The sequence below is a fragment of the Antechinus flavipes genome, chromosome 2 (assembly GCF_016432865.1).
Source record: "Antechinus flavipes isolate AdamAnt ecotype Samford, QLD, Australia chromosome 2, AdamAnt_v2, whole genome shotgun sequence".
In the NCBI taxonomy this organism is placed as follows: Eukaryota; Metazoa; Chordata; class Mammalia; order Dasyuromorphia; family Dasyuridae; genus Antechinus; species Antechinus flavipes.
The window spans coordinates 213216618-213244095 of NC_067399.1; the positions used below are offsets into that span (position 1 = coordinate 213216618).

General features: G+C 35.5%; 1 protein-coding gene across 3 annotated transcripts in view; it reads right to left on the reverse strand.

The window, feature by feature from the left end:
• The window catches only part of FEZ2 (fasciculation and elongation protein zeta 2), a 44354-nt gene extending 31102 nt beyond the window's left edge, over positions 1-13252 (reverse strand). The window contains exons 1-2 of one of the 3 annotated variants that reach the window (XM_051976141.1): positions 12955-13252; positions 3056-3164 (exon numbers count right to left, since the gene is read on the reverse strand). In XM_051976141.1, coding sequence (XP_051832101.1) covers positions 3056-3164; positions 12955-13202 — 357 coding nt within the window. In that variant the 5' untranslated portion in view covers positions 13203-13252. The remainder of the gene's footprint in view (positions 1-3055; positions 3165-12954) is intronic. The other 2 variants (XM_051976140.1, XM_051976142.1) reach the window with 2 other exon arrangements.
• Positions 13253-27478: the final 14226 nt, after the last annotated feature.

Consider the following 27478-nt stretch of genomic DNA (forward strand, 5'->3'; position numbering starts at 1 on the left):
GCTACCAGCCAGGGGAGTTAGTTCCAAGAAGACCCATTTCCCTATTATGAATGAATGGGGGAACTGAAAGTCTCGATGGAAATAAAGAATAGATTTAGGAGGGGTCATTCAGAAGGGAAGTTGAATGACAGCTGTTATGGTCAGATAGGGAATTGACATAGTTTTTTTAATTAAGGAGACAGAATTTTGTGGCTGAGGTAGAGTGAAGAAGTGGGTCATAAGATTTTAAAAAACTAAGGCATTAGGAGTTTGGCAAGTTTGAGGGAACATCTATACAAATTCCCCTAATATGAAAACAAAAGTGGAGGAAAAGAAAAAGGTGGTGATCCAGATGCTCAACTAAAAAATATGGGAGAATAACCTGAAGGGTCAGTATAATAAAGCCACCACAAATTAGATTTTGATTGAATGGATACTGAAGAAAGGTTGCTGAAAGTAGACTTCAAAAGCTACAGTGGTACCCAAGGAGTATTCTGACTCTCCCCCTACTTTCCCCAGGACCAGTATTATATCAGGGATGTGAGAGAAGATACAGTCATTCTAATTTGAGAGGATGTGTAGAGATTCAAAGTTGTCAAATAGAAAAGTGGTTGAATAAACAATAGTACATGAATTTAATGGACTACCTTACAAAAGAAAACATTAAGAGAAACATTACAAAAACCGGTAAGAGTGAAGTAAGCAGAACCATAAAAACAACATATATGAGAACAAAGTAATGTAAACAAAAAAACAGAAAAAACAGTTAAGATGAAGTTGAATACTATATAATTATACCTGATGTTGAAGCCAAAGAAGAGATGAAGAAGTGCACTTCCCTACTTTTGCAGGTAGAAGCAAGGAAATACGGATCTTAAATGTTGCATGTGTTGGGAAACAGTTGCTTTGGTTGGCTGATTTTTGACCTCTTCTTTTTGTGTGTCACACCTAGTGCTAGGTGCTAAAGATATAAATACAAGGGATGAAACAATCCCTCCTATCAAAGAGTTTACATTCAAAAGGAGATGAAAATACTCATTTAAATATATGGAGGAAAAATAAAATGTAATAAAGGGTAGTTAGAGAAAAAGGGAACTAGCAAAAAGGAGCAATAGCAAAGACTTTATATAAAAGGTAATGTTTGAATTGCATCTTGAAAAAGATAGGAACTCTAAAACTGTTAAGGAAAGAGTACATTTAAGCACGAAGGATGGCCAGTGCAAAGAAAGGCATGGAGACCGGAGGTAGATAAGGACCTGCTTCCCTACTAATATAGAGATTTCCTTTCCCCCTTTACTAGGCCCAAGATCAATCACTAATTACATAGCACTCACTTTTATATTACTGTTCTTTTTGTTGGAATTATCAATTATTGTATATGTTGATTGTCACTCCAATCTCTCTTATATATGGCCACCAAAGTCGTTTTCCTTAAGCACAGATCTGATCATATAAGTTTCCTATTCAAACTACAGTGGCTCCACATTGTCTCTAGTCTAAACTATAAATTCTTTTTTGTATTTAAAAGCCTTTCACAACTTGACCCCCATCTGTCTTAATAACCTCATTATATGTTATTTCCCTTCCTGCATTCTATGATTCAAAAAAATGAGTCTTCTCCTTGTTCCTTATATCCTGGACTCTATTTCCAATCTCCATGCCTTTGCTCTGACTGTCCAATGCCTGAAATACATACCTTTCTCACCTCTAACTAACAATCACAAAATCATAAAACTTGATATCTGGAAAGCACCTCAACAGCCATCCATTCCAAGACAAAAGAAATGCCTGCAATAATATATGTGACAATTGTCTCTATTTGAAGGCCTCCAAGAAAGGGATACAGCTGATTGTTCAGATATTCACAACAAACTGAAAATGTCCTCCTACTTTCCTCCTACTGTTCCTGGTATCCCACTTCAGGATTAAATAGAGGAAATCTAATCTAATCATTCCTCCATATTAGAAGACAACAATCATATGCTTCCCCCTAAGTCTTCTTTTCTCCAGGAAATTCAGTCCCACAAACTTTGACTAATCACCCTCTTCGTCCAAGGAATTACACTAGGCTCTAGGGATACAAAAACAAAATCAAAGTCACTGTTAAGATTCTTACATTCTGGCTCAAACTGAACAATAATCACCTAATTAATAAACAGATTATATCTTTATTAGCACCCTGTACCAAACCTAAAAGTATATTTAAGTAGTAGCTGATATTCTTACTATGTATTATCACTTAGCATATCAAAAGTGAGTTGCTTTGGTCTAGCATAAAGTGCTGACCATTGCTATTTATTAACCTTTTTCTGAAATGTAACAAAAAAATGGTATTTTCTAATCTATGACAGCAATGAATGACTAGCTTATAATACTAGTCAATTAATACACGTCTTGACTACATATCACAGATGGACAATGATCTGGGTGTAGAAACTAATAAGATGAATGAATGGTACGCATTGCATTTGGGAACTCAAATATTACTTTAAATGACTCCAAGATTCTCTTTGGAAAAATTTGTTTTTAAAACCAATGACTCTATATGGTTAGAGTCATATACTACCACTATTTCCACAAAATTTCAATTGCTAGTGACCCAAAGGACAATGGAGAAATGCACAGTGAAGGCACAAAGCTATGCTATATTGTCAATGCCATACTATAACAAGGAACAGCATAAAAAAATCAACCAAAAGATGTAAGGACAGAAATTGAAGTAGGCTGTTCAAGAAGAAAAAAAAAGATATAACCAAATAAAAGCCTAGTTGGTGTAATGGTATCCACTTAATATCTGGAAATCAATTAGATTTATGGGAGTACATAGACAAAAAATACAAAATAAGTTATGGTAGCTTTTGGGACAAGATGGCAATACTAAACACTTCCAAATTCTTTAAGCTTAAAGCAGAACACAATTCTGAATTGGTAGTTTAATGTGTTTCTAATTCAGCTGTGAACTTATTTGTATAAATCAGAAAATTAGTGCTTTGGATTTTTAAGCCAGTTACACATCTTTAATATCAATTTTCAAAAATAAGATAATCAGAAAATAAATGGGCAAATCAGGACTTACCCCTTTTTCGGAGAGGTTCAAGGTGAGCAAATGCAAAGTTCTAGTATGGGATGACTTCCAATCTACTGGCATCACATTACCATAATTATCTGTTAATGCATTCCAAATCCTTGGGAAAAGAAAAAAAACTATATTCAATGTAAGTTAAATTTCTTTAAGACTTCTCATTTTCTTAAAAATTGAATATTACAATAGAAGTATAGAATTGAGAGGTAGAAGGGAACTAAGATATTATCTGGATGAATTGTCTTATTTTATATATTAGGAAAAGTCAAAAGCAGAGAGGTTAAGTGAATTTCCTAAATTCACACAAGGCCTAAATAGCTGCCCTAGGATTGAACCTGTCTCCTCTGGCTCTACCTCCAGCATAGATGGAAAACTGAATCATAATGTATAAAAATGAAAAATGTGTTATAATGGGAATTTCATGAAATGTAATAATAGAGTTGTAGGGTACATTTGTCAAGTGTAAAAGAAGAATGTTCACTCAAATGGATTTGGAATAAAAGAATTCTGAAGAAAGATAATCTGGGAAAAATATTATCACTAATTTCTTGCTAGTTCTTAGCTTCTATGTATGGCATATCCTAATAACAACTGACAAGATATCATGCCTTTAAAGCTTACAAAACATTTCTCATTACTTTAACTCATTTATTTAATCCTCACAACAGCCCTTTGAGGTAGATACTGCTAGTGTTATTATATACATCTTACAGATAAGGAAATTAAGGCTCTCAAAGAGTAAGGACTTGGCCATAGTCTTGGAGTCAGATGCAGGATTTGAACCAGGTTTCCTGGTTGAGTAAAAATCCCAGGTTCTTTACCCTCTACCATACTGCCATCTTATGTGCAAAGATGTGTTTTTCAACTCCAATTCCAAATCTTTAAACTTTGTTACAACAATACATGATCTTTCTGTCTCTACTAAAACAGATTTGGTGTCTTCTGTAAGAACTTATTATGAATGTCAATTAAAGAGAAATATGAGGAAAAACAAATGTCCGTGATAAAATAAAATGCTAGGTAAAGAAAAGACTGATAGAAACTTTTATTTCCTCCAAAAAAGGTAGTCACAAACTACATAGCTTATACCTAGTGCAAGTAAAATACCTAACTTTCAACTAGCAATATAAATAGGGAAACAGCTGTATTACAAAACATCAAGAAACAAAGGAGGGGGAAATGTCAGACGATAGCTTGGTGAGAAACATAACTAGGCAAAGTTATCCTAAAAGTACAAACATTTGCTAATTTACATAAGCAGACCATTCTGTAGTCCTCTAAATAAAGCAATTTTTATATAGAGCATATTTGCCCCTACCTATACACTTGACTTAAGACTACATAACAAAGGCACACACAAAATAAAAGGCAAGACATAAAATGTACTGAAATACAGACATATTAACTACAGTATCATGATAATATATAAAATTATTAAATAAAAGGTAAGGTGTAAGGATAAAGTATACACGAAGACCTTTCTTCAATCTTTGCAGCGAGCAGCTTAATCAGCTCTTCATTCAACAGTTCTTTTAAAATTCTTCACATAATGTCAAAATTGAATATGAACTTATCTAATGTGAACAAATATAAAGTGAGAATTGCCTGCATTTAACAAGAAAACTGTTCGGTTCTGCACACATATATTGTATCTAGGATATACTGTAACCTATTCAACATGTAAAGGACTGCTTGCCCTCTGGGGGAGGGGGTGGAGGGAGGGAGGGGAAAAATCGGAACAGAAGTGAGTGCAAGAAATAATGCTTTAAAAAATTACCCTGACATGGGTTCTATCAATAAAAAGTTATTTTAAAAAAAAATGCCTGCATTTAAGGATAAATTAAAAGGCAACAAACTTTTTTTTTTTTTAATGAGATACATGAAAATTTTTACAATTAAATCCTTTTTACCTTCAAGGACTGTGAATCTATGCCTTTAAACTCAAAAATCAGAGAAAACAAGGATGAGAATGATAACTGGATAAATCAAGGAAAAACAAAAAATCCAAGATGAGGGAGATAATTTGTCGGGGGGCATAATGAGAACAATTCTCAAAGTGTATAAAAGAAGGGCAGATACCCAAGGAATAAAAACCACACCTTCAAATCTTATTATTACTCCCCAAAAAAAAGTTTACATAGAAAACAGTAACTATCAACCCTTTTGCCTACAAAGATTTTCGTAGTTTTCCCCAATAAACTCTTTGAGGGATGGCATTTTTTAATTTTTATCTTTAAACTCCTAGTGACTAGCACAAAGTAGGCACTTATAAATACTTGCTAAATTTATTATGATGTGTGTATATATACTTCGAAACTGTCAAATTCAGAATCGGAAGCATTTCAACAAGAAAAAATGCTTCAGCACTTATTGCACTTGGTTGTTGTCTTTGTTGAGCAGTAAGGATATGAGGTTGGCTAGGCTGCCCAACTCCTGTTGCAGCTGCTATTGTCCCAGGCCGTGGGCAGCTCCTCCCCAAGAAGGGTAGTGGTACACAGACAGGACTGTCAATTTAGAATCCACAGTACTGAGAGTGTGCATGTTAATGGGCAGGTTGCAGGGCCATTCTTGCAGGATAATGTGGTGGCAGTGGTATAGAATCCCAGCCCCCCAAAAAACAGTGGTAGAAGGAATATGGAGCAGTAGGCCTGCTCAACAAGAAGAGAAGCAGCAAAGCAGGAGTAGCTGTAGCGGTTGAAGTAGCAGCAGTGGAAGCCCAAGGAGAAGTTGTGGCTGCAATGGAATAGGACCCAGGACTCCTGGCAGCTCCAAGTCGTGGGACCATAGCCAAAACCTTGGACAGTGGAAGGCATGGGACCATATCTTCCACCTCCATATACAGGTGCCCCTGCCCCAATGAAGCTTAGACAGTAGAGTGGGTAGAGGAAGATATAAAGGTCAAGATTCCTCTCAGAATGTATACTGGGACAAGAAGGGAGGCTGGGCTGGACTGAGCTAGGGCTGACTCGTTTCTGCAACAGCTAGAAGGCCCACTTGCCTTTTTGGGGAATTGAGTGGGGAAGGATGATTAGAATGAAGAATGCAGATGTATTCCTTATGGGAAAAAGTTGTACTTTATAGGAAAAAGCCATCCAATCCTCGATATTTTCGCTACTCATGATGACTTCAGGAATCAATTAGCTATGAGTACCAAGGTACAACAATGTGCGTGTGTGTGTGTGTGCGCGCGTATGTGTGTGTGTGTCTATGTGTCTATGTGTCTGTGTGTGGTGAAAAATAGTACTTTAGTACCAATAATATAGTACCAATAGTAGATAGATTAGAAATTTAAAGATATGAACTCTAATCCCCTTTTTTGCCACTAACCAGCTTAGTCATTTAATAATACATATTTTTATACTACTATGTTTAAAAAAGTACTTTCTTCACAATCTCTTAGGTACAGTGACATGAAGATTATTCAGAACAAGTAATAATTTTGATATGGTTTCATTTTGTGACAAAAAAGATCATGAGTGTGTGCTTCCATTGACACTAGCTTGACTTAGAACATCTGACCTAATGTTCTAAATCACTACTGATGAGAGAAATGCAAATTGAAACAACTCTGAGGTACCTCCTCACACCTCTCAGATTGGTTAAGATGACAGGAAAGGATAATGATAAATGTTGGAGGGGAGGTGGGAAAACTGGGACACTAATGAATGAATTATTTTCTACTTCTACTGGGACTATGAGTCTTGTTCCCAGTGAGGGAATGATAAATCTGAAAAATAAAAGATAGCCCAAAAAGTGCTAGTAAAGTTTTAAACTTTAATAGCTTAAAAACTCTCTTGTTTTAAACCCCAGTGAAAATCTGTGGGATAAAATTAAAGGACAGAAATAGCAAAATGGAATTTTCATCAAAAATGCACTTAACATATAACATCATAAAAATAATGAAGAATTTAAAAATATATGACAAAATCTTCTGAACTCATATAAAATAAATGCCTGAAGGAAAATGACATACATTAAAAGTTTAAGAGAAGATAAGAAATTATAAGGTTTGTTGTAAAAGTCAACAAATTTAACTTACTTTATCCCAAGTAATCCATATACCACTGCAACACATAAATAATTATGTTTATTTACAGAGATTAAAAGTTAACAAGCTAAGCAGGAAGATTATGAAAATAGAACTGAGTCAGGACTCTAAATCCATCATTCCCTCCTTTAGGGAATCACATCTAAAATTAATACAGTGAAATAAAAATTCTCTAAGGATCTTCTAACCTTGGAATTCTCTAAATATTCAACTAGTTGTATTTTTTGGTTAAGCACCTCATTTATAATGTTATTTCAGATAAAAGTAACAAACTTTAAAGCCATATCTTTACATGAAATTTAAGGTTCGGTATAATAGAAAACATTATTATATAAAAACAAAAGACGTAAATGAAACATAATAAATATAGTCATAAACAAATAAGATGACATTAAATAGAAAAAAGCACAAGAAAAAGAAACACCAAAGTCTAAAGTATAACAAGAATGTACCTCCCCCTCCCCAAAGAATAATGGATATTTAGCATTAATAAATATATATATATATATACAGCATGCCAGGCCCTTCAATCATCCACTATCTCCCAAAATCTGTCCAAATTCATGTTCAGTGTTCCATGACACCATATCCATCTTATCCTCTACCACTCCCTTCTCCTTTTGCCTACAATCTTTCCTGACATCTGGATCTTTTTCAATAATCTTCCCATTATGTGGACAAAGTATTCAAGATTTATTTTCAGTATTTGGCTTTCCAATGAATAGCCTAAATTAATTTCTTTAACTAATGACTGATTCAAAAGTATCAATTCTATGGGGCTTAACTTTCCTTATAGTCCAACTCTCAACAACCATACACAGTTATTAGAAAAATCATAGCTCTGATTATATGGACCTTTGTCAGCAAGGTGAGATCCCTGTTTTTTAGTATGCTATATGGATCTGCCATAGCTTTCCTTCCAAGGAGCAAATGTCTTTTCTTTTCATGGCTACAGTCATCTTTCATGGTGATCTGCATCACCATGCAAGCCCAAGAATATAAAATCTGACACTGCTTCCATTTCTTTGCTCTCTATTTGCCAGGAAGGGATGGGATCAATTGTCAAAATGTTGTTGTTTTTTTTTTTGTTTTGTTTTGTTTTTTCTTTTAAGTTTCAAGCTAACTTTTGAATCAAGAGGCTTTTTCTTCATTTTCTGCCATCAGAATGATTTCTTTGCATATCGGAGACTCTTGATAATTGTCCTAGCAACCTTGATTCTGGCTTTTATTTTATCCAGCCTGGCATTTCACATGATGTACTCTGCATATAAGTTAAATAAATAAGGTGTTAATATATAGTCTTTTCATGATCCTTTTACAATCTTAAACCAATCAACCAAGTTGTTGCATGTTTTGTTCTAACTGTTGCTTCTTGGCCCACATATAGGTTCCTCAGGAAACAAGTAAGATGGTCCCATATCCTTTGAGGACTTGTCACATTTTATCATGATCCACAGTCAAAAGACTTTATAGTATAGGCAGAAATAAACATCTTTCTGGAACTCCTCTGCTTTCTCCATAATCCAGTGAATGTTGGCAATTTAGTCTCTAATCCCTCTGCTTCTTCAAAAACCAGAATGCTCTTCTGGTAATTCTCAGTTCACACTCTTATCTTGCAGAATCTTAAGCATAATCTTTCTGCTGTATGAAATGAATACAAGTGTTTTATAACATTTGTTAGCATTGTTCTTCTTTAGTATTGGGATATAAACTAATCCTGTGGCCACTGTTGAATTATACAAATTTGTTGGTATATTGAATGCAGCAACCATACCAATTTGCTTACTAGCGATATTAAGATCTTTAATGGGGGGAGGGCGGAAGCAATATGTATATCCTTGTCACTTTTTAATCTCTTTTGCTTCTATTAAGTCCATAACTTTTTGTCTTTTGTCATGCCCATTTTTACATATAACATTTTCTTGATATCTCTATTTTTCCTGAAGAGTTTTCTTGTCTTTCTCATTCTATTATTTTCTTCTATTTCTTTACATTGCTCATTCAAAAAAAAAAATCTTCTTACTCTCCTTGCCCCTCTCTGGAATTCTGCATTCAGTTGGATACATACATATGCATACATATATATAGGGAGAGAGAGAGAGAAAGAGAGAGAGAGAGAGAGAGAAGATACACACACACACACACACATATATGTGTGTAAGTATGTATATGTTATATACACATACATACACTCACGTATACATATAAATATTTTATATATATACTCAAAAGCAAGACATAAAAATGAGAGTAAAGAACTAAAGGTAACAAAAAATATCACTATAGTGAGCAGAGATTATATATGTCAACAGAGAGGGAAGTTTAATGAATAATCCAAAATGCAACTAATTCCAAAATAATACCAGCCTTTGGAATTTACCTCGACACAGCAAGCATCATACAGTCAAATACCTTTCCACATATCTCCCTTCCCATTCTTTCTATTCCTTCTTTTCTGAACCTCTCTGACACCACACCTCAAAGAAATGTCATGGCCCTTTTGATTTCTCAGCTGGTCAGCTGTCTAATATTCTACCTAAAGATTTTTCAATAATCCCCAGAGTGAAGCATAACTCAGCACTGCAAGGATTCATTAAAGCGATATTACTAATATTTGGAGATGAGCCAAAGATAGAAATTGGGGACTATGAGGGGAAAAAAAGGAAATGGGTATAGTCTGCCTAGGGATACAACCAAAAGCAAATTTAATCTTCCAACTATGTGACAGAATAATGACAAATATTCTGTCTCTGTTAAGGATAGAACAATTTGAACAGATTAGCTATAGAGGGAAAAAATCTTATTATCAGTCAACAGACATTCAATATATATTTTTTGAAGTACCTATTATGTGCCTAGCCCTATAACAGGTATTGGGAATAAAGAGACCAAAATGAAACCATATTTATCACAAGGAAGTTTACAGTTTACTGGAAGATTCAAGGTATGAATAGATAAGTACAAGGTAATTTCATGAATGAGAGAATACCAATCTCTGGGCCATTTGGAGGACAGAGACAGAAGGACAACATTCCAGACATAATAGCCAGAGATGTATACAGAGATAAAAGCTAAAATGCGGAGTTCAATGAACAGCTAATAACCCTGTTTGGCTGGAACATAAAGAGAAGTGATATGAAATATTCTAGAAAGTTAAGTAAGATTTAACCAGATTATACAGAGCTTGAGATGTCAGGCTGAATTTGCATTTTATCCTAGTGTCAATACAGTACAAGTGAAGTTTTTGATCAAGGGAGAAAAACAGGAATACTATGTTTTAGAAATATTAGTTTGGTAGCTATGAGATGAATAAAGCAGAGAGGAGCTGAAACCAGAAGCAATAGAATTAATAAGAGGTCATTACAAGAATTCAGGGAAGAAGTAATTAAGAGCCTGAATGAGGTGGCAGTTATATGGGTGGAAAGAAATAAATTTTGTTTTGGAAGGATGCTATGCATAGATGCAACCAAACAATATGGGTTATAGGGCCAAAGACTTGGAGTTAGAAGAAAATTTAAAGTTATCAAGTCCAATTCATTATCAGGCTAAGGAAACTAAGACCCAGGGAAGTTGTGCCATAAGGATACATATTTAGTAAGGAATAAAGCCAGAGTTCAAAAAACCAAGGCACTGACTCCAAATTCAATGCACTTTCTACTATCCAGCTGCATATCCATGTCCTACAAAAACCCTACTGACTACTTTGGATCAATCCTTTCATTCATAATCCCAAAATACATAAACACCATTTTTTTTAAAATTTATTGAAAAGTTTTTAAAAGAATATATAAGTAGAGAGGAAAAAATATTTTTCTTTAGGTAGTAGCAATGGCAGATGTTGAAATCTCAACATTTGTTGAGGGTTTATACGTATACTCTTCACATCCAGCCACCCATGCTGGATATCCACCTGTTAATGCTACATTGATTCTATCCAGCAGGTCTTGTACTATTCAAAACTGACTGAACTTCTATACCCCAGATTTTCAGAAACCATGATTCCGGTCACTAGGGAAAAAACCTTATTTTAGGAACTTTTGCCATGGAGTTCAATGGTCTTGTTTAGTGATTGAATTAATATAAATTAGCTCACTCTAGCTAACTATGACAGACTCTAGATCATATTTCACCTTAATAATCTACCCATTTCTCCACCTTCCTGTACTTATCCCCTATTTTCTGCCTTTTGTTCTGGGAACAGTGTTCAAATTAGTAGTACCAAAGCTTCTGGAAAAGGCATCAACTACCTGACACTGTGACTCTTCAGACCAAAATTCCCAGGCCACCACTTCTGCACTAATTCTGATCTTCTCCTTTCCCACCTTAACCTTTTGGTGAAACTTCTTAGCTCAACACTGTCCTCTTCTTTGGAGTTCCTTGTCCTTTTATCCTATTGATGTTCTTGAGCTACCAAGTCTTAGCTTTGATCACTTCTGCCATCCATTGTTCCCATTATCCACTGCCATTGTTACTACTTCAAATTAAATTCAAAAAAAAAAAATCATCAAACCATGCTGACTGTATTCACTACAAATTTTACGACACATCACCTCAACTGGCCCTTAGTGCTGCAATGCAATCTTTTTACACTTCCCTAACTGATTCACTATTCCATTTACCATAATGGTTTTTTGAAATCTTTTCATCTCTACTCAAACCTCCCTCTCCCTGAACCACTGAAAAAATTATAAGCTCCTTAAAGGCAGAGAATATATTTTGCCTCTTTCTGTATCCCCAGTCCTTAGACAGTGTCTGTACATAGTAGGCATTTAATAAATGTTATATAAATTGAATTAAGGAAAATTCTTATATCAGAGAAATTAGAAGCCTGAACCAAAATGTGTGTGTATGTACCTCTTCCATAAAACAAGGATAACAGTATTATTAGGTGAATTTTATGGATAACCATATCTGTGGTTTTCCATTTTTATCAATAGAGACAGATATAGATATGTATATGTTGGTACAGAGACAGGACTTGTGATTTCATTGGTATAGGGATTCTCCCAAGTGAGGAAACTCCTTCTATCAGTGAAAGGTAGCAAACTTTCTGCAACTCAGGTGGTGCAGTGGTGGTGCAAGATCTGGAAATCAGGAAGACCAGAGTTCAAATCCAGCTTCACATATTAGCTAGCTGTGTGACCCTGGGTAAGTCACTTTACGCGTTTGCCTCAGTTTCCTCATCGGTAAAATGAGCTAGAGAATGAAATGTCAAACCTCCCGAGTATCTTCTCAATGAAAACCCCAAATGGGGTCACAAAGAGTCAAATATATCTGAAAACGACTGAACAACAAAAACAGTCATTCAAATCAAGTCCTTGATTACTTACTTCCCCAGATACAAATATGGATGTGTCTACTTTATTAAAGCATTCCTATCAAGTCCTGTTCACTTTCTCCCTTTTATCATGAATCAGTAACATTTAGCAATGGGAACTGCAGGAAGTTCAGTATCCCAAAAAAAGCACAGAAAGAGAATATTAGAGGTTCAAGAAAAGAGACAGGAGATTGGAGGACACAGCAGCGAAAAGATTCTGACCCTGGGGCCTACCTGGGTGGGAGGGGGAAAGGTGGGCGGGCCCCGGGGAGGGCGTGTTCTGGGGGGAGAAGGCGTGGTCGGAGGGAAAGAAGACGTGGTCTGGGAGGAGAGAAAAGGCGGGGACTCGATGGGAGGGGGGGAGTAAGAGGAATGGGCTGCAAATCTCTCACTGGGGAGCTGCAGAGGGAATGTGGCAGAGCCGGACACTGTGCTGCGGACAGAGGCCTAAGACGGGAAGGAGAGAGGAGGGAGGAAGGAGAGGCGCCCGCCCGTCGGTTCCTCGAGCCCGACCCCGGCTGCACTCACTCATCCTCCTGCAGGAGGCTCCGCTCGGTGATTGGCCTGACCGCCGCCCTCGGAGCCTCAGCGTCCGGACTGGAAGGGCGAAAACACAGGCTCAGCTTCTCCTCCAAACCGCATGCCAGCGCCGAGAAGCCGACGCCTCCCTCATCATCAAGCGCCTTGGCCCCGGCATTACGATTCTGCTGGTCCAGGCGGCCCCGGGCCGGCTCCTGGAACTCATAGAAATCCTGCCAGTCCCCGTCAGCCGCCATCACTGCCCGGCCAGGCCCGCCGTGCTACGCTCCGCCCCTCTTCGGCCGGCCCCGCCCCCCGCGCGACCTCGCTTTTCAGGTCCCGCCCCCTCCGGGCTTCACTGCTCTGGCTCGCCCCACCCCGCTCAGTCCCAGTCCGGCTGTGTCCTTATTCCCACAGGCCATACCCAGACTGCTGATTTCTGCTATTTGAGCTCTCTTCTTTAGGAATGTTATCTCTTTCCTTTGAGAAGAAAAACTAACGATGGGCCGGTAGGCCCAAATGTGCTTTAAAAGAAGAGAAGTGGCAGTAAATAAAGTTTATGTGTTTTAATTCTGGCAGGCAGGGTCAGCTAGGTAGCCCAAAGGTCAAGCACCGGACCTGGAGTCAGGAAGACCCGACTTCAAATGCGGCTTCAGACACTGACTTCGCTGTGTGACCCTGAGCACGTCACTTAACCCTATTTGCCCCAGTGTCCTCGTGACAAACCACTCAAAGATACTGATCTTTGCCAAGAAAACCCCAAAGAGCCAAGAGTCCCACGTGTCTGAACAACGAAGTCAGGGGTGCAGAATGAATCGTAGGATCCTAGATTTTTGAAAGAATGAATATCATTTAACAAGCCCCGACTATGTACTGTCCTAAGCAGTGGAATTAAAAGCTAGATAGTTACTGTTCTCAAGAAAGTCATATTCAGATAGGGAAAGAAAAACACATAAAGATTTCATCTTCAAGTCAGATGGCCCTTAAAGGAATTCTATTGACAATATTATTTCTGATGTCAAATCGTTTGACAACGCCAAGGACTTTGGTACTGAGAATTTTTTTTCCCAAGATCTTTAGGAATTGTAACTGAGGAGGAGGCAAAGGTTCTTGCACTCCACCTCACTTCTCACAAAATTGCTTCTTGGGGTAATAGTTTGAGGAACTGGGTTAGAAGCCAGACCAGTATTCTGGAAATTGCTACCATCTCTTGGTCTTACTGGCTAATGGTTGTAGTTGGTCAATAGTTGGTGCAGGTAGTGACAAGGAAATTAGGCCACTTCTCCCTAATGGTTGTTCCTCTTAATGAGGAGCTTTGGAGCCTGGGTTGGAAGCCAGACCTCTTAGGTTTAGGGTTCTGAGCTATTTACATAAGTATTATAAATTGTGGTCATGATGGCAGCAGTGGATTGACTTGCCTGATACCACTTCCTATCTCTAGCTTAGTGTACTTTGCTGCTTCAGCTAGACTGGCTTTTCTTCACCTCAGGTGACACCTCAGAGGACATTTAGGGCAACTTTCTCAATTTTACAGAGAAGAAAACTGAAGACCAGGGTGATTGAGGGATTTGTCCAAGTGATCAGCAGGAGACTGAATTTTAATCCAGATCCTCTTGTACAACTCTCAGATTTGGAAGTGATCTGAGGAATGCTATTCAGTAAATTCTTGAATCTTATCTACAACACACAGTAGCAAACAGTTCATCCAGTCTTTTTGAAAAGAAAATTCTCTTCAGTGAGAATTAATAATCTATGACATTCTGAGAAAATCAGTTCAACTATTGATTGTATGGTGACATGGAAAGAGCTTCACATTTGAAGTTAGAGAACTTGGATTAAAAATGTGGCTCTTCAGAGTGATTTCAGAAAAGCCTAGAAAGACCTACATAACTGATGTGGAGTGAAGTGAGCAGAACCAGAACCATTGTACACAGTAACAACAAATTTATGTGATGGACTTTGCCCTTCTCAACAATAAGGTGATTTAAGGCAATTCTAATAGACTGGATAGAAAATGCCATCTGCATCCAGAGAGAGAACTGGGAAGTTGAATGTGGATCAAGCCAGAGTATTTTCACTTTTTTTGTTTATTTGTTTCTTCCAGTGAGTTTTTTCTCCTTTTGGTCTGATTTTTCTTGCACAACATGACAAATGTGGAAATATGTTTAAAAGAATAACAAATATTTAATCTATATCAAATTGCTTGCTGTCTTGGGGAGGTAAAAGGAGAGAGAAGGAAAAAAATGGAACTCAAAGTTTTACAAAAATGTATGTTAAAAACTATCTTTACCTATATTGGGGGTGGGGGAAAGTACTATTAAGGGAAAAAAAAGAAAAACTTAGCTCTTCCACTTATTTTCTGGCCTTTGGACACCTACCCCCACCTCAAGTCATTATTATAAGATAAGGGAGTTGAATTAGGTGACTTTTAAGATTCCAACTCTATATCTTTGATCTTATGACTTATTTTAAATAGAAATTTGTCTCTGTAACTTACAACCAGGGCTTTTAGATCTCTCCTTTAGAACCAAATATCATCATCATCATCATCATCATCATCATCATCATCATCACTAGCACTTTTAAGTTTGAAAACTGCTTTACAAATATTACCTCATAACCTAGGGAGATAGCTGTTAATAACCCCTTTAACAGATGGTGATGGGGGTGTGAAACTGTGTTCCCTTTTGACCCTAAAATTAACACTGAAATTCTGTCCCCTTTGATTCCTGATTCCCCCAGACTCCAAAGTCTATGAGAACATGTCCTCTTGGCTGGACCATTTCTAAGGGAAATCACCCCCATTGATAGCTGGATCTCCATTCAAATTCAGGCTGAAAAAGCCTTCAAAGTAATTTCAATTGGAAGATCCCGGTCTGATCAGCTCAAAATGCTCCCCCTTACTTCCCCCCCTCCAAGATCTGCTCATAAAATAGGTTTCTGTTCTCTCATTTCTTTGCAAAATGTTAAAGTAGCATGCTTTGCCTTCTTGACATAGCTGCCAGGACCTGCCTGCTGAAAAGAAATTCTCTTTCAGTGGAAAAAGCTTTTGTTATTTCTCTGCCAGGACTTTGCCACTGAAAAAGTCAGTCTTTCTAGCAAAGCTGGCTTCTCAGCTAACAATAAACTTCCCTTTTTGCCACCTAAAACTCTTCGGGTTCATGAATTCTTTCACGAAGGACCTGTGCCAACCAAAAGGAGATTCCCACAACTCTCTGACTGCCCCTCAAACCCTATCAATGGTACAAACAGATGTTAAGTCACTTGCCCAGGGTCACACAAAGATGGATCAAGTCTTTATGACTTCAGTTTCAGATCGGGGAATGACCATTATATATGTTATATATATAATATTATATATGATTGTGATGGAACATTATCGCACTATAAAAAATAACAAGCAGGATGATTTCAGAAAAACCTAGAAAGACATATATAAATACATGCCAACTAAAATGAGCAGAACCAGAAGAATGTTATATACAGTAATAGCAATATTGTAATGATGATCAACTATGAAATCCTTAGCTAGTCTGATCAAGACAATGAGCAAAGACAATTCCAAAGGATATATGCTGAAAAATCCTATCCACTGTCAGATAGACAACTGATTAATTCTGAATCCAGATTGAAGCATACTTTTTAAAACTTTACTGTTCTTGAGTTTTTTTTACTTTTCTTTTGCAACTTGACTAATATGAAAATACATTTTGTATGACTTCACATATATAATTGACATCAAATTGCTTGCCTTCTCAAGGAGGGGGTAGGAAAGAGGGAGAGAATTTGCAACTCAGAATTTTAAATTATTATTTCTTTGAATCCTTTGAAATCTGCCCTCCCAAAATCCAAAATTGGATTGTTCCCAGCTTTAATATCTTCTATTGTGAATTCTAAGATGTAATGATCACTTTCCTACAAGATTCCAATCATTTCTACTTCAACCCAATTTCTTTTTGTTGATCCAAATCATGTCCAAAATAGGAATAGTTGTGGTTGTTTATGCCATAAATTATCATTAAGAAAAGATAAGAACTGATGAGCAGTTCTGGTTTTTTGATAGAGTTTGAGCAGATGTCCAAATCATTTAAATCTTTCATAAACACTATTCAATATCATTCCACCGTGCCAAGTTTGTGCTGTTTGTCTATTTTTTTATATCATAGGTCTCAAGTATATATCTACAATAGTCTCTATTCTATTTATTCCTCTTTTAAGCATCATCTAAATGCTCACTATCACCATATTTCCTTATTCTCTTTTCTGAATTTCCTCACATAAGTATATCTTCTTACTATATAATGTGATTCCAACAATCCTCTTTATTCCACTCCTTTAGAATCAGGTATAGCTTTCTAGAGCCACATTCCAGTCAAGACACATAATCTATTAACTTTCACTGGTACTTATAAAATCAAATTTACTCATTTGTTCTAGGAGTTCAAGTTTACTCTCTTTCCTGTACTTTTAAAATTTGTGTATAGATATCTGAGGCCATTGGTGAAATACAAACAAAAGGTTCTTTTAATATTTTCTACAGTGAATTGCTATTTCTATGAGATTATTCTTAATATTTTGTTCCTTTGGGGTTTTTTTAAATTGCTTTTTTTTCTTTAATAGTATTTTATTTTTCCAAATACATTCAAAGATAGTTTTCAACATTCACCTTTGCAATACCAAATATTTCTCTCTGTCCATCTACCCTCTTTTTTAGATAGCAAGCAACCCAATAAAGATTAAATGTGCAATTCTTCTAAACATCTTTCCATATTCATTATACTATGCCCTTCTGTTCTTTGGATATCCAGTTTGATGAATGAATAAATGGATGAAAAAAAGCATTTGTTAAATTCTAGCTATGTCCTAAGCATTGGAAATACAAATACAAAAGTGAAAGTCCCTATTCTAAATGAGTTTATATTCTAAAAGATGATTTTAAAAAACACACATTATAGTGATGGTCAAGGATCACAGGTCATAGGGATGTTGAATTGTTCAAGTTAGTTGATATGTCTTTTCCAGGAACAATAATAGTGTGGTATTATTTGATTACTGGTTTCAGAACAAGAGATAGAAAGCAGTAGGTAGGGCATTGAGCTATATGACAAGATAGCAGAGGTGTTCAGATGGATGAAATATAGAGAAGCTTTTTTTTTCCCTTCCTATTCCATATTTTACCATCCCATTAGATTTTCAACATCTATTAAAAATCAAATGTAGTAACAGTGCTCCATAAACCCAAGGATATAAACTTTTGCAATAAAGACTATTCAACAAAAATACTAGCCCTCTTCCCCTGCCCCCAGTTTGCCTTGAATTTTGTAAAAATTGCTAAATATTCCCTCAAAGGCTATATTCTATATGGCCAGCTCATACCAGTTAATCTAAAAGGAAGATTGTATCTGTGAGATTAAATTGATCTAGAATGTGCCTTTTGAAATGCAATTGGCCTTTAGCATTCCCTAAGGGTTCCTTCTACAAACATTGCATGCATTTAATGTAGTAGAGCCTATGTCTTTCCCTCTGACCCTCCCATCACTCCTTCATTCCCTCCCATTGTCCCAAGCCCATAAACCAGTTTCAAGAAATAGCCAGTATCATAGTTGAGCACAAACTTTCCTATTGAATAGAGTTGATTGATTGTTATAGGCATGTTCCCAAAGGCTATGAGGTATGGAAACTCAAAAGTATTTGGTTCCAGGGGGCCATTTACTCCTTCTGGTTATATCTCCAGCATTTCTATGTGTACAGATGATCTGGTGACATATATATTCATATGAATATTTTTCATTGTGAATGTTTAATAAAAACCTTGAAATTAAAAAAAAAAAAAAACTACTAGGAAAGTTAAAAAACACTAAAATAGGATGGAAAAAATGGAAAAATATTCATTTTCTGGTAAAGGTCTGACATCCAAACTATCCAGATATATATATATATATATATATATATATATATACATATATATATATATATATATATATATATATGTATCCAGTGATACATATGTAACTAGAGCCATTCCCCAAAAGATAAATTTTTAAAGGTAAGAACTCTCAAAGGGGAAAAAAAGGGGGTAATGTTATTACTAATCATGTAAAAAAAATACTCCAAAACACTAATAATATAAGAAATGAAAATTAAAACAACTCTGAGATTCTACCTCACCCGTATCAAATTGACAATGATAAAAATGAAAGGTGATAGTTGTTGGAGAGGCTATTAAAGAACTGGCATACTGTTGATGAAGTTGGAAATTGATCTTTCCATTTTGAAAAAGACTTTAATAACCTAAAACACTAAACCATGCATGTTCACTGACTGAACAATATGACATATTTAACATAAAGATATCAAATAAAAACAAACATTAAAAATGTATAGTAGCATATTTCTTGTAACAAAGAATTGGAAGAAAGTGGATATATCAACTAATGTATTGCTGAACAAATTGGGTTGGTACATAATAGAATAATGTTCTGCTCTAAGAAATGAAAGGGAAATATTCAGAGAAAACTGACTTGTTTCAACTAATACAGAATGAATTAAGAAACATGAAAATTATTTATACAGGAACCACAACATTTTAAATAAATTATCTTTGAAAAATTTAAGACTATAGATTAGTATGCTGCCCAGCAATATCAGTGCAGAGAATGCTTTGGATCAGAAGCACTTTTCATCACTCTCCATTCATTGGAATTGAGTGAAATTGACCATGAACATCTCTTGAGGTTTCTACTTCTCTCTTCCTTCTCTTCCCTTGAGAAAATTGGGGGATTCTGATAAAAAAAAAAAAAAAAGTAACCTGTCCACTTGAAGGTAATGAGATTAGCTCCTGGTTTTAGTCAAGGGCAAAGGTCCTAGTTCAAGATATTTTGTTTCCCTGATTGTAAATAAAAGTCATAAAATGTTCTGATCTTCCAGGGGTCCTTAAACTTTTTAAATAGGGGGCCAGTTCACTGTCCTTCAGACTGTTGGAGGGCTGGACTATAGTAAAAACAAAAACTTTGTTTTGTGGGCCTTTAAATAAAGAAACTTCATGGCCCTGGGTGAGGGGGATGATCATCCTCAGCTGCTGCATCTGGCCCGCAGGCCATAGTTTGAGGACCCCTGTAATAAATCTAGACAATCTGTTAATTGGAAATCCAGGAGACAGTTTTCTGTGTCAGTTAAATTTATAATGATGATCTATAGTTTCCCTCCCCTACATCAAATTCTTTAACAAAACACAAATTCAAGAAGCAAATGAAATTACCCCTATCTAGTAGGTCTTTGTTTTAACATGTATAAATAACTTTATTTAAAATAAATTTTAAAAGTCAATTAGTCAACAAGTATTTAAGTGCCTACTGTGTTTCAGTGCTAGCAGTGTTTTTCATTGTTTTTTACTGCTAAGCACTAGAGATGCAAAGAAAAAAAATAAAAACAGTTCTTGCTCTTAAGAAGATATTTAATGGGGAAGATTACATGCAAACAACTATGTATAAAGAAGATATATACAAGATTAATTAATAGCAGTCTTATAGGGAAGGCATTAAGATTAAGGACTTAGAAAGGCTTCTTGATGGAAGTAGGATTTTAACTGAGACTTGAAAGAAGCCAGGGAAAGTAGGAGGCAGGATTAGGGGAAAATATAGTGATTCCAGTTTTCGACATGTTGAGTTTGAAATGTCTACAGGATATACAGTAGGAGGTATCTAATTGACAATTGGGGACTTGAGATTGGTGCTTAGGACAGAGTTTAGAGCTGGATAAATAGATCTGAGGTCGTCTTAATAGATAATGATAACTGAAATAGAAATGAAAATTGAAAGTAAGGGTACTAATAAGATCAAGTGAAATATCTAGAGGGAAAAAGAAAAAGAGAAAAGAGAAAAGGGCCTCTACTTGAGAGATTTCCATGATCAGCAAAGAAGCAATTTTGAATGATACTAGTCATTACAATAAAATGAAAGGGAGAAACAGAAAGTGGAATAGATTCATCATTGTTCCAGCAGTTTCTCCAAGTAACCATAATTCAATTACTCCCTACTAGATTCTCTTAATAAACTGAACTATATGCCAGAGAAAGGTAAAGGCTCCTGCCTCTCCAAGCCTTATTTAATGGCTTAATCAGTTTCATGGAAAGTGCTTCCATCTCTTGCTGCTGATCCTGCCACTCTCATTCTTCACATCCTTTTCATGAAAGATATATAGCAGTTATGCAGTAGAAAATCCTGCCCTCTAGTTCTTGTCACATTATAGTTTATTCTTTGCCAAGCCAAAAAAGCCTATGGAATGGAAAGTTTAGACCCAATATCCTTGCAGGGGAAAGGGGTAGCACTGACAAGGTGAGAATCCTTAAGGCAAGAATATGGGAAATTTGGGTCCCTGCGTAATAAAACATAGAGGGATAGAATGGGGAGGTTATTCTGTTCTGTCAGATACATAGCACTGAGTGAAGAGACTCTATTTTAAGAACTTATTATGATTGATAGGGTCTGGAAAGAGAATAATTCAGGTGCTAGGGAGGGAGGGGAAATCCTCTAGGGCCCTTCTTACTCTCCAGTCAGTTGCCTCAGACTAAAAAGAGGAAAAACAATGGACAATCTAATAAGGACCAAGACTATATGCAGCCCATCCAGCATAATTACTGCAAACCTAGTGTGCCCAGGAACAAGGCTTTTAAGCAATTCATACTCTTCAGCACTGTGGAAGATAAAGTTGTCAGGGAATTTTCTGAAATTAGTATCTTTAAGCCTTATGTGCTACCCCAGATGTATGTGAAACTACATTACTTTGTGAACTGTTCAATCCACATCAATGTGGTAAGGAACTGATCCCATGATGCCAATAAAAATCAGATATCCCCACCTAGCTTCTATAGGATGCTTGAACTCCTAAAGAGAAAATAAAATGGTGTCTATCTTTAAATTTAAAAAATAAAAATAAAACAAACTCCCAGAATTTTCAGCAGCATTGGTTACCTTTCAAGTCAATCATCCATTCCTTACCAGAAGAACCATCACAGGACCCTGACAACTCCAAAAACTGATAAATGAAGTATATCATGCACCTTTTGGCGAAAGTGGTATAGTATAGGTACAGAAAGAGACATGCATTCTTGAGACATGCCCAAATTTGTTTTGCTTGAGTTTGTTACAAGGTGTGATTATACTGGAATTTGGAGGAAAGACAGGAGAGAAAGAAAGAAAAGGGTATCAGTAACATATTTAAATATATATATTTTATAAAATTTTTATATAATATATTTAATATAAATAATATTATAATATATAATATAATACAAATAATAATATGATAAATATATATAAACACTAATGTGACAAACTAAACAAACAGGATGATACTACCTTACAATTCCAATTTTCTAGCCTTCTTTGTGTATGGAAATATTCTTATTTTTTATAATTTTCTAGGTCATAATAAAAATAAAAAACATGAATGCATAAGTTACAAAGAAGCAGCAGTAAAAGGAACATAGCTACTAAGAATCAGAAAAGCAAAAATTTATAAAATTTATCCTAAGTGACTTAATGTCCCTGAGAATAAAGGGATTATCTATCATCTTCTAATTAAGCAAGATCTTTTCAACTAGGATCTGTAAATAGAACGTTGAAAGTCCTAATGTTTCATAGCAGGCTGGTGGCAGGGGGTTTGATTGATATTATACTATGTAATAATGACAAAACCTTTCAGATTTACTTTGCTTTCTCTTTCTGGAAAGAATGTTGAAAAAATAGATACACTAGTACACTATTGGTAGAACTAATCCAACCATTCTGCAAAACAATTTGTTACTATGTCGAGGGTCTATAAAACTGTGCATATCTTTTGACTTAGCAATACTTTTACTAGGTATGTATCACAAATAGATCAAAGGAAAAGGAAAACAACCCACATTTACAAAAATATTTATAGTAGCTTTTTGTAGTAGCAAAGTAAGAAACTAAAAAGATGCTTACCAATTAGGGAATGACTGAACCAGCTATGACATATGTTATGATGGAAAACTATTATAATGAAGAGGATGGTTTCAGAAAAATCTTGGAAGATGTGAAGTCAAATGAGCAGAACCAGGAGAACACTGTACACAGTAGTAGCAATGTATAATGAGTATTTTATTTCTTGCCTTCTCAGGGCAAGTGTCAGAAGGGCTGAAGGGAGGGAGAGAATTTGGAACAGAAACTCAAAAAAGAAAGTATAAAAAAATGAAGGAAAAATAAATAAATATATCTTTTTAATTCAAAAACTTTAAAAAAGAGACAAAGAAAAAGAGTCTTGGTGCTAGAGGGCAGGTTCTCTGTGTTTTTTAAAGGTCCACTGAGTCAGCATCTCTTCCTGTTCAGTGGCCAAATAAAGGCATAATTTTGTTATGCCAAAAAGCTAAGCCTCTTCAGCATTATTCTACACTGTTATTAGAGTCCCTGGAAGTTTCCAGGGAGTTACAGTGTACACTCTATGGGATGACCTCTGTCAACTTATTCCCACACATACTCCATGGAATGTAACCCTGACTACATAAAGATGGGGGAATTTTGCCTATTTGAAAGCAGCAGAAAAAGACACAGAAAGGATGCAAATTAGAGAAAGAGGGAAAATTATTGAAGGGGCAAGATACCAGAGGAGACAGAGGATCAAATTGAGAGCATGAGTATAGAAAGAATTATTTATATTGATTGAGGCCAGCTCAAACAACCCAAGAGAGCTGAAATTTTCAGGGTGAGCATTTACACCTCAGAAATCTGCTAACACTATAAATCAGAACTTGATTTAGCATTTTGTTGATTGCCTAGACTTAAGAAAGTGATGGATAAAATGCTAATAATACAGATTAAAAATAAAAGTGTGTCATCTGCATATTATATTTTTTTAAGAAACCAAGTTCTTAAACATTTATCAGTACTCCCCTGGGTATTAGCATTGGTAGAGAAAAGCAATACTTTTTCCTCCGAAACTGGAGCAAATAAGAGAATGGGGGATGATGTTGAGAAAATTTAAAGTATGGAAATAGAGAAGAGATAGAGTTCATGATGTAAACATTAATTTTTTTCTCAGTGGAATTTGAGGCAAGGCTATAAAATAAAGGCTTTTGTGTATAATAACAATGTTTCATTAGCCTGGTACTTTTCAGTTTTTGTGGCTCTCAATCTTTTGTGATTTTTAAAAAATATTTTCATTGTAATACTTTTTGACTTGGTTCATTCAGTTCCTATTTATCAAAATAGTGACATTCACAGAGCATTTTTTTGGTGATTCATAAAACAAAATAATTGAAACTATGACTGTTCTGAAATGTCTGGAACATATCTTCAACATAAATATATTTAAAACCATAATGAGAAATTATTGCCTCCCAGGGTAAATGCCACAAAATATATCTGGGGCAATTGGCATGAAATATACCCACATCAGAACAACAGGGTCAGTGTAGGAAAAGCACCATCACATGGTAGCTTCTTCTTTTATTTAAATATTTGTGATAATTAGGAGTACTTTTTTTCCTACACTATTTAGGCAAGTACTATAAGATTACTCCACCTGGGTTACAGCTTGGGGGTCTTCTCAAGAGAAGGTCATCTCAAGCTATTATAATATAAAAAGTATAACTTTTATGATAAAAGAAAGCATATAATATGGTGCAAAGAACAATAGGTCTGGAGTCAGAGCAGGTGGGTCAAATACAATCTCTCTAATATTTGTTATCTGTGTGACCAGGAGCAAATCACTTGACCTCCTTGACCCTCTATTTCCTCTTTTGTGAAATAGGAGAGTTGGAATAGATGGCTGCTAAGGTCCCTTCTGACTCAGCTATATATAACACAGTTCCTTTTACTCCCACTTTATACTCACCTAGGAATCTTCTAATATTAATGTGGTTTTCTAGTTAGACTTTGCTGTTGTTGACTGTATTCAATCAACACAAATAATCTGGTTACTTCCATCGTTATCTTTCTTATTATTCCAATATTTCAATTATTGTCATATGTAAATATATTATCATTTTAGCTATGAATCAATTTATTATGAGTTTGCTGGCACAAAACACTTCTAAGTTAGCTAATAAAATTAAATTTCTTTAATGCACAGAACTGAAGGCCAAATCCTCATTTCAGTGATCTCACTTAGATCCTGCTACCTCATGATGCTCAGCTAAGCTATCAAACTTGGATTTATATCACAGCCAACATCAAACTCTCAAAGCATGGGAAAGAAGACTGACAATCCGCTTCCCCTAATTTGGTATGTTAAAGGGAAAGAACAAGATTTGCAAAAGAAGAAACAAGTTTTTGGAATCAGCTCGTGAATGGTTGTTTGCCAAAGTACTGTATTTAGTAAAGCCTGGTTTGGCATTACATAGCAGCAGTGATACAATGGAAGGATCAAGATAGGAAAATTTGTTGGGAAAAATTCAGCTTATGCCTAATTTCACTCAGGTACTGGCAGTACATCTGAAGAAATACAAGAAATTAGAGCTTTAGATGTTAGCTCAAGTATTTAAAGAAAGGTTGTCTGACAACTTGCCAAAATAGTAAGATTCTTCAATTTGGACCATGTTTTTTTTTTTTTTTAAAGCCAGATATTTTGCTGTAATTGGAAGCCATATGCCAGACATTATTCGTATAGAATATTTGTCTACAATAATTCATCTCTTAGTAACTGATAAAGCTCTAGTAAAGGATTTAAACTTCTCTGTTCTGATAATTACTTCACATATGTAGTCTTGATCAAAGTATATGACTTACATGCTTCAGGTCTGAATAGTCTAGAAATATGACAGGCAGAATTTCTAGAATGGCAACTCCTGCAACTCCTTTCTCTAAAAGTCCCCACTATGAAGACTACCTGCAGCAGTGGATAGAGAACCAGCCTTACTGTCAAATTTGTCCTTAGATACTTACTGGTTGTGTGACCCTGGATAAGTTATTTATCCCAATTTCCTTTAAAAAAAAAAAAACTAATAAATATTTCAATGTAAATTATTTCCTTGGTAATCTTATATGTTTTTATTTTATGCATTCAAAAATATTACTTCAAGAAAGGATCCAATAAACTTCACTAGAATGCCAACATGGTCCCAACACAGATAAAAAGACTTAATTCCTGCAATAAAGCAAATGTATCATTACTCCTTGAAACAGCAAAATGCTCATTTTGAAAAACAGTTGAAAATAACCATGAAAATAACTTGTTGCTATGCCAATACTTCTTGTATTTTTAACTATTTTTAAGAATGACTCCTTTGCAGTCCTATTTTGAGTCAGGATTGCCTAAAACTGGATATAGCAACCAAAATTCTTTCTAAAATGTAATTATTATAGTTACTACTCTGTGTGATGAGGCTTCTCAGACAGATGAAATCTCTTGTCTTCTGTATCTTCCATAAAGTTTAATGCATTAAGTCTTTGAAATTAATTGTAGACTGACTCCTCAACAAAATGAAGAATGGAGCCAATGGAATCCCTTTCTACTCATCAATATAGTGATTCTTCTAGAGTCCAAGGTAGACTTTAGTAATGCTCAAGTAGTTTTCTTACCTCAGGCAACATAAATTCATAATGATAATGAGGATCATCATAATTCACATTTATATAAATTCACAGTCCAAGATTTATAAAGCACTATATAACAAATATGTGAGCTAAATAGTATTTATTTGCCTATATTCATATTCAAACAAGGTTTCTGCATGGTTTCGACTTCAGAGAACATCATGCTTCTTCCAGGATAAGCTGATTGCTGAAATTTTATTACCATTTAGATTGACTCAGTTTTTGATATTCAACATTTGTACCTCTTCTCTGATTGGAGGAATAACAAACTCTTCCCTATGTATTCCTCTAGAGTGCTCTGAATTTTGCAGATAGTTCTCTATTTTCCATCAGAGGCTCTCCTTGGTTTCACTTCCACAGAACATCACACTCCTTGCACCAGGTCCCCTGATCACACTTCTTGATCCCACTTTTCAGCTTCTTTTTGTTTTTCCTTCCCTCATTAGATAGTAAACTCCTTGAGAACAGATGCTATCTTTTTTTAAATTTATATCCCCAGCATTTAGCAGAGCACTTGGCACTTAGTAGGTCTTTAATAAACATTTATTGAATTGAATAGAGATGGGGAAGCTAAAGGTCCGAAGAGTTAAATGATTTACACAGGGGTACAAAGTTAGAAAACATCACAGCTAAGATTCAAATTCAACTTCCAATTCCTAATTTAGTGTTACAGCCACTAAATGGACATTTTCTCTTAATAGGATGATGAATACTGAAGGTTTATTACATTGTTTCTCTTCCCTCTGGAAGATTTTGACCTTGGTTTTTCCTCATGAATATTTATCTAAAGTTTTTCCAATTTTTCTTTTTAAAAAGTTTTATTGATTTGTTTTGTTCTGTTTTCTTTACATTTACAGATTAATCCCACTTTGTGGAGTTCAAAAAAAGCTTTATGTAGAAAGTGCCACTTGAGCTAAGATTTGAGAAAGACTAGGGATTCTAAGAAAAGCAGATAAGGAAGGGGTACATTCTAGGCA